Raw genomic sequence first — 8,826 nt, 5'->3', positions numbered from 1 at the left:
AAATAGTTTAACAATATTTTACGAACCTACATGAGGAAACATTTTTAGTGGTTTTAAATGAATAAAATAGGCTACATTTGATTTACACATCACAGTTTTCTTCATAAATCAAAACTTGTTTTGTCGACTTAAACTTTGACAGTAGCATGCATTTCATTATGTGCTATGTGTATTTTTGATATATATCGCCATATAATGTTCTGGAATGGGACGGAAGCTGACGCAATAATTCTAAAATGTATATGGTTTAGTTAATACACACGAATTTCACATCATCCATTCATTTATATTGACCATTAATATTTACAGGGCCGTATCTAGCATTTGTAAAGAGGGTCTAAATGTAAGCCAAAGTGTTATCGGTAGACTCTGGCAGAGGTTCAGGACGACTAATTCTATTCGGAATCGCTCCCGTTCTGGAAGACCACGATCAACAACAGCACGAGAAGACCGTTTCCTGATGATAACGGCGTTGCGACAGCGTTTTGTGACCGCACAGCGGCTTCATGATCAACTCAGAGCTGCTACAGGCAACAATGTGTCTGACGAGACCATTAGGGATCATCTGAGAGACCAAGGTTTGCGATGTTGGCGTTCTGTAGTCCGACCACAGATACTTGCCCGTCACAGAAGGGCTCGCCTTGATTGGTGCAGACATCATATCCTGTGGAACCGTGGGCAATGGGCAGAGACATTATCCATAGATGAGTCACGGTACTTGCTCCAGTTCATTGATGGCCGGGCTCGTGTTTACCGTCGTCAAGGAGAAAGATTTGCTGATGTTAACGTTGTTCAACATCTACCATTTGGAGGAGGAAGTGTAATGGTGTGAGCGGGCATATCCATGAATCACAGAACCCCTCTGTACATCATTAATGGAAATTTGATTGGTCAGCGTTATCTCAACGAGATTGTTCAACCTTTTGTAATTCCACTTCTGCAGCGGATTGGACCAGGAGCTTGGTTCCAGGACGACAACGCAAGACCTCATCGTGCCAGGGTTGTGACCGACTTCCTGCAGCAACAGAACGTTCAGCACATGGATTGGCCTGCATATTCACCAGACTTGTCACCCATTGAGTAGCCGTGGGATGAACTAGGGCGGCGAGTTCGATCACATCACGTCCCTGCCGTCAACCTCCAGCAACTGGCTCAGCAATTAGTTGCAGAATGGCAAGCGATTCCTCAACGTTATTTCCAACGCTTGGTTAACAGCATGCGCCGACGTTGTCAAGAATGTGTGAATGCTAATGGTGGCTACACCAGTTACTGACGCTTCTACTACATGTGTAAACATCATTTTTGGGGGTGCATGACTTTCTCCATCTGGGTAGTAAACTAGTTTCCAAGCAAAGGTTTTTTGTTTTGTGTTTTCTGTTCTTGAGACATCAAATAAATAGTGTGTCATTAGTCGTCACAATTTTAGCATATTAGCTTATTTTTATTTGCATAAATATTTTTGACCCTTAACTTCTTTTGAGTAGTATGTATATTTATAGAAAATAACTTAATTAATAGTTGATAATGTATACTTTGTATTATGAGAGGACAAAAAACGTCGCCATGCATTTTAATGATCTAAACATTGGTTTAACGAGGAGCTTTTTCCAGATGGAAAACGAACATGTTTTAAATCACAGTCTTCTTCATAGCATAAACTGTGCTGGGCTATGTCCGGTCCCTAATTTGTGTTAATACAGGTATCTGTGCATGTAGGTTGACGTATATATACAAAAAATTCAGATGAACAGAGACTCAAGGGATTCAAGGTTTACGTTGACAACAGCAACACACCGTGTTACCAATGGACACGTCAGTCTAATCCACCAGGTGTGTTTGATGTAATCTGTGACGCACAGGGACAACTTGTGAAGTTTCAACTCCCAGGACCTACACTTCTTCATATGTGTGAAGTTCAGATTTTTGGTATGTAATTTCTCTAAACAGTATAGTTAAGAATCTAGCTGAATATAATCTTATTGTGCCACTTTGATGTTTGCAAAAACAATAAAAAGCAAAACAAAACCAACAAAGGTAATACAAACATATTTTGACTAATTTAGTTTAAGACTGATTAACACACCCTAGAATAACATCTATAACTTATAACGTGTAGACTAATTAAGAATTGACCGCAATTATTGTTTGGTTCATGCAAGTATGATCCCACGTAGAGGGTCATACAAAAGTGTGCACATCGTTTTTTCGGTTCATACTTGCATGAACGAACAAATGGTCCAATCTTATAATTAAATTTATATGCATACTTAACAATACGTAACTGAATTTATTTCGTTTAGCTTTAAATATGCCTGTAGCATTGTTTGTGTAAACTTCATTGATACTTATGTAAGAATGCAAACGTTCATTCACTATTATTTGAATTATCGTAGGCGTAAAGTGCCGTAAAGTGTATAGACGCAAAGAACATTTAATTATATTCTCATGAAGCCACAAATCGGCATTATTATGGTTATGATTATGATTATGATTATGATTATTATTATTATTATTATTATTATTATTATTATTATTATTATCAATGTATTATCAATATAGTCTTCTACATAGTAAGAGAAGAAGCTAATTTAGACACCCATATCACTACCATCACTATCGCCATCGCCATCATAATCACAATGATACAATATTGTATCGTTTATGTCACAATTTACTGAAAGTGAACTATTGTTGTTCCTTATAGCAGATACTGTGCTTAAATTCTTTATTTCTTTAAACACAGTGTGTTCCGATTACTGGTATGGTGACAACTGTGACAAAACCTGTAACTGTAAAACTCACAATGAAGTGTGTGACAAGAGAACGGGATCTTGTATATCAGGATGTCCAATCGGGTGGACTGGTGCAGCTTGTGACAGTAAGTATTGTTCATAGTTCCCATTATTATAGTAACTAATTAAAAATCATACTGAAGTGTGTGGCAACGAAATGTCTGCCCAAAATATAAATTTGATCACAAACATTATTGTCAGTGTTTGATTATTTCGTACTTATCATTGTCCTCCCAGCAAATAATAAATACTATTTGAGCTAATTTATTCAGTTAATAACAGAAAACGTTTGTTGAATAATGATCATAATTTCTTACACTGACTTGTTCATACTGTCATTGTGTGTTATCCGAAACTTATATACGTGGGAAACCATTCTTAAATCTTATTTTCATAATCTAAATTAAACTGACTCAAACCATAATTGGCTGCCTAGAACCTTTTTGTTCTTTACATCAACAGTAGCGAGAGAAGTGGTTGCTTTAATGGTTGCTGTGTAGAGTTATTTACCGACCTCGGTGGTGTAATCATACAGCCAATGGACATTAAAATGGCAGGTACTGGGTTCGCATCCCGATATTGGCTCTCACCCAGAGCGAGTTTAACGACTCAATGGGTAATGTGTAAGCCACCGCACACACTTGTCTCTCACTAACCACTGATCCACTGTCCTGGACAGACAGGTCAGATGACTACAGTGCGTGTCCAGGACAGTGCTTGAACCTTGAATGCATATAAGCACGAAAATAAGTACAAACAATAAAGACCCGTCATGCAGGTCAGTGAATACAGGGGAAGGAGGATAGCTCGAATGCCCTCTAGCGTTATTCCTTTATAAGAGAAAATAATAAAGTAACGCTAGAGAACACTCCAGCTAGGGTTGGGGGTGGGGGTGCCACTAATACAGAGCTCATTGAGAGGGGTACACAAAAGATAATTAGATTTTTCTAGATTAATTGTATTATTAAGGCAAAGACTTTAGTGCCACCAATATATAGACAAATGCATATAAAAATACATCATTGCATTATCGATAGGAGTAGACCTTTCCAACCAAACGACGAAATAATGATATGTTAGACATCATATAGGCACAGTTTTAGTCTGTACCAATGGGGTCCGTCTTGCACTAATGCATGTTGTCACTGTTAAGATTCTACGTGTGACAGACATACTAGAAGTTGTCAGTATCTAACTGTTTGGCCTCCATCGAATTGTGCATGCAAGTATTAATGAATGATGGACAGTGTACCTGATTTAAGACATGTTTATACCATGTTCTTTAGGCGTAATGTCTAATCTTCTTAAACAAGTGAGACACTGAACAATACACAAATACTTTTCTATGAATTCTAGCCTGCACAAAAGGATACATGAGTCACACATGCAATGTCGTAGTAGGTACTGTCATGGCTATGGGAATGTCCATTTAAAATATATTTTCAGCAAATGACAAATAACATTACGTTAGAATCAAATAACCGTAGTTTGGAATATACTACGGTGTTGTTTACCAGTCTGTGTTGATGGACTATGGCTTCAGTCTTGCAGTAGCACCTGTGGTCGTTTTATTGGAACTTCATGTGGCAAACATACTGGAAGTTGTACCTGCTCGACTGATATGTACACTTATGTGTCTGTTACTGACAGAGTCAGCAGCACCTATTGTAGAGAGTCTTATATCTATCGTATAATCTAATATGGTATTTTTATATACACCCAAGAGAGAGAGATCATCCATTGTGTGTCCTTCTTTGTTTCCAAAACACATTGACAATCATATTTGAACTTGTGACACACGACTGAACTAAACATAGCAAATCTTTGTCTAGATTCACATTTTAATTCAGACCTGAAACGTACAGATCATGTGCAGATTGTTATATTTTTTATCACCTAAAGGGTGATGGGGTGAAATGGATCAGTATATTCGACCATTACCCGTGCCAATGGCAACGCTAAATTGCAACAGAAACTTGTCCAAATATGTCATAACATCTCACAAATCTGCATGAAACGTGTTATCGGCAGCAATGCACAAGACACCCATAGCGCTACATTAGTGTAAAGCAACATTTTCTTGAGCACACGTTTTCTAATTTTCCCGAGATAATCTCGTGAGATTAATTCAATGTATGGCAATGGCAGGTATTCCATTTGCTAGAATCAACTTCCGTGTATGCGACTAAAGGGACTACCCTAAGTTTACTTATGGAGTTAATGTAAGCATTGAACCAAATTGTGTTTGCGGTAAATTTGACTGAGCCTAACGTTTTAACGTGTTTTAACATCTGATATGTTCTTACAATACTACCATTCAGCGATTGATTCAGTATGAAGTAGTCATTTGCATACTTCAATCAAATCGTGGAAAACAGTTTTCCTGACAGGTCATTAAAACGTCTAAATGATTGCACATTTTTGTTAGGTAATCTTAATGCGTTGGCATCACATATAAAACATTATAGAAAAATGTCAAACTATTTTAGAAAATATGGCAGTTTCTTTTTGGCGTTCAGTATATTTATTTTTACAGGTACTCCATTTCTTGCTCAGAAAATAATATTTGTCATGTTTGTCACCAATGGAAAGACTGGCAGTATTGTTAACGCAGATTAATTGTGTTTTCAAAGTCCTTTAATTTCACCATTTGTGAACATATACATTTTTCCTCATGTATTTGAAATAGACAAATACATTTGTTTTGCCATGTTATTTATTGCACAAGTTTATAGTGCACAAGAATATTACACCACACTATGTTTATTTTTATTTCGTGAAAAATATATTTTGCATAATGACCCATAAAATAAAATTAGTTTTGTAGTAATACTTATACATGTATACCTAATATAATAACTTTAATCTTAAAAATCTACGATCATCAAAAGTTGACTCCATATGAAATTACAGGTCCCCACATTGTTGAAAAGATAATGCTATTCTACATTGGCACAGAAACCTGTGTCAAATTAAAACGGCAATTAAGGCATAGCTACTAGTTAATAAGCCCATAGTGTAATTCATAAATGTCTACTATGAATGCTCAATGTTGATATGACAAATATATATTTACTTTTCTTTTTTCCAAATATATTTCTATACTAAAGAGCAAACAAAGTCACTTAGGTTTAAGTATTAGTTGTCTGGTCAAATTCATTTAAATACTTTTTTAAAGTGTGATCATACATTAGTTTGTTAAATGACACACACAGTTGGAATATTATAGCGAATGCCCACCTATGTTTAAGAAAGCATTATATTTTATAGAATAATTTGTTTTGTATTCCAGTCTATGTCTACGGGACATAGTTCAATGATAGCCCTAGCCTAACGGGCAATAATTCGTAGAAACTATCGCCCTCATTAGATTTTTGTTCGCACAAGAACCAGTGCTCTACGACTGGTACCTCAAAAACCTTGCTATTTACTATCCTACCTATCGGAACGTATATATATAAAGTGTATATTTTCGAGTCGGTGACAGAAGTAACCAATATTTCGGAAGTGGGTTTTCTCCGTCTCTCAAGATAACTTTAATGTTCAATAATCATATTCTAAACACCAAATAACTGCAGTTTAAAATTTGCCAAGGTATTGTTTTCCAGCCTGTGTTGATGGAAAATGGGGTTCGACTTGCAATTATAACTGTGGCCATTGTGTTGGATCTTCCTGTAAGAAAGATGGAAGTTGTATGTGTCAGACTGGATGGGCTCCCACGAGATGTGCAGGTACGTATTCATTACCAATACAGTGTACATGCATATTGAAACACGCAACAACTACTGTAGAACGCATTCTAGTATGAAATGTATTAACATACATCATGTAAAATAATTGTGTACGACAAAGAACTATAAACATACGTCGGGAAATATAAGCAACTGGGGGAGGAGCACTTAATTTACTTTTTAACTGGGCACGTTTGTAATCTCAAGAGATGAAAGCAATGTCGACCCCTCCCCCCTCCCAATTGTCGAGTTGACGCATATACTAAATACTAGTTTGCGTGCGTGCGTGCGTGCGTGCGTGCGTATGTGTGTATGTGTGAGATAGGTTGCATATACCTATGCGGGTGGGTTTTTTGCATGTGTGTATGTGATTATGTGTGTCTGTGATTGATTAGGTGTGTGTGCGTATATGTGAGAGATAGTGTCGACTGCTATTTTTATACATTTACAAAGTACATCTGTAAACGTCGAAATGTTTACAATTAAGAATTTTAACTGATTTGTTTTGCCCTTCATACTTAGCATGTGCTAATGGATACTGGGGTCAGACTTGTAGTAAGAGATGTGGACATTGTAAATGGTCTTCCTGTGATACACGGACTGGAAGTTGTCAGTGTCAGACTGGATGGGCTCCACCGAGCTGTACATGTGGGTATTGGCTGTTAATATAATACATTACATAACGTGCTTCATAGTTAACATTTACATGTATCAGAGACGATTTACTAATAACAAATATGTTTTTGAACTTTTACTAAAAACTCACTGTAAGTAAAACCACTTCTTGAATAAGCCACTGAGAGTATTGCTTTAAGTTCTCGGTTGTTTCTTTGTTGTTGTTGGGATTGGGTTTTTTCATATATTATTATTGTTGCTTGAGTTGGGTTAGTTGTTTTGGATTGTTTTTCTTTTTTATATATCATTTTGTCCTACATAAAATGATGATGGTGTTTGTGATTTGTCTCCTTTTTGTTACAGCTTGTGCAGATGGCTTTTGGGGTCAGTCGTGCTCCAACAGATGTGGTCAGTGTAGTGGATCTACATGTGACAAAACAAATGGACACTGTACGTGCCAGCTTGGATGGGCTCCTCCGAGATGTACAGGTTGCAATTCATTATTGATTCATTGTACAGTACATAATTCACACGCAACTCACATTACTTTTGAAATACTTCAGTAGCATCAGATTGAAATATTCTCACATTTGATCTTAATGTATAAGAAAAATGCATGGCTATTATATACTATAGAAAACATAGGGTAAAGAAATGCAAGTGAATTAACATACTGAAATTAATTTGTTATTATTACCTTTCGTATACATAGTTATATACTAATGGTATCACCAACTGCTAATATTACTATAATCATATCAACACAATATTATATTTATATTTATTTATTTTTTATTTCATGATCTGTATGCCAAAAACGTTATCGTGATGAAATTCGTTGTATGTACATACATACACACACAAACACTCTATAGTAACATCAAGCCAGATATTATATGCCTGCAAGAAACTTGGCTAGGAAATGGCACCAGTAAAAACAAAACTAAAACAAACTAAATCATTCAAAATTCCAGGCTATTCAACTTAATATAAACATACGGGAACCAGCACCAGGGGTGGAATAGCCACTCTAATTAAAAGTACTATACCACATAATGAAATTAAATACGATTCTATCAACGCCAGCTTAGAAGTCCTAGGACTTACTATACTAAATGATAAAATACCTATATACATTATCAATGTTTATAGCCCACCAGGAGCAGCACACAACCAACTAACTTTAAGAGACTATAATAAACTTATAAAACCAAATACTAATCTAATTCTAGTAGGAGATGTTAACAGTCATATCGCACTGTGGGGAGGTCAGCACTCCAACGCACAGGGAGACATACTGGAAGAATTCATCAACACACATAACCTAGTATGTCTCAACGATGGCAGTATCACCTTCTTTCACGACCACTTACTGGGCACATCTGCCATCGGTCTAACCATAACTTCTAATAACATAGGGGCAAACGCCCAATGGGAGGTGCTTGACGCTCTCAACAGCGACCACCTCCCAATTCTAACCAGCTATAAATGTAATGAAAAATACGCGGAAGAAGAAAAATTCATACTTAAATTTAAATTCAGTAAAGCCAACTTTGCAGGCTTTACGAGCGAATGTAGTAAAACAAAAATAGAAAATAACTTAAATATTGACGACGCTACCGCGAAACTCACTAATGAAATAATAAAAATAGCAGAAAAAAATATCCCCAAAACCAAATAACTTAATA

General features: G+C 36.3%; 1 protein-coding gene across 1 annotated transcript; it reads left to right on the top strand.

The window, feature by feature from the left end:
* The first annotated feature begins 844 nt into the window (after window positions 1-844).
* Window positions 845-7,645, top strand: LOC121381288. The gene is made up of 5 exons (XM_041510903.1): window positions 845-1,030; window positions 2,744-2,878; window positions 6,401-6,523; window positions 7,046-7,171; window positions 7,502-7,645. The coding sequence occupies exons 1-5, from the start codon at window positions 845-847 to the stop codon at window positions 7,643-7,645; spliced, it is 714 nt and encodes a 237-aa protein (XP_041366837.1).
* The last annotated feature ends 1,181 nt before the right edge of the window (window positions 7,646-8,826 follow it).

This window comes from Gigantopelta aegis, chromosome 1 (genome assembly GCF_016097555.1).
Source record: "Gigantopelta aegis isolate Gae_Host chromosome 1, Gae_host_genome, whole genome shotgun sequence".
In the NCBI taxonomy this organism is placed as follows: Eukaryota; Metazoa; Mollusca; class Gastropoda; order Neomphalida; family Peltospiridae; genus Gigantopelta; species Gigantopelta aegis.
This window is presented reverse-complemented; position numbering and strand designations above follow the sequence as displayed.

What these genes read in the sequence shown, in the direction of transcription:
- LOC121381288 (XM_041510903.1), top strand. Translation starts at nt 845, where the DNA reads ATGAATCACAGAACCCCTCTGTACATCATTAATGGAAATTTGATTGGT. An exon ending in GACTGGTGCAGCTTGTGACA is followed by an intron (nt 2,879 to 6,400) that starts GTAAGTATTGTT and finishes ATTGTTTTCCAG; the next exon opens with CCTGTGTTGATGGAAAATGG. An exon ending in GGCTCCACCGAGCTGTACAT is followed by an intron (nt 7,172 to 7,501) that starts GTGGGTATTGGC and finishes TTTTTGTTACAG; the next exon opens with CTTGTGCAGATGGCTTTTGG.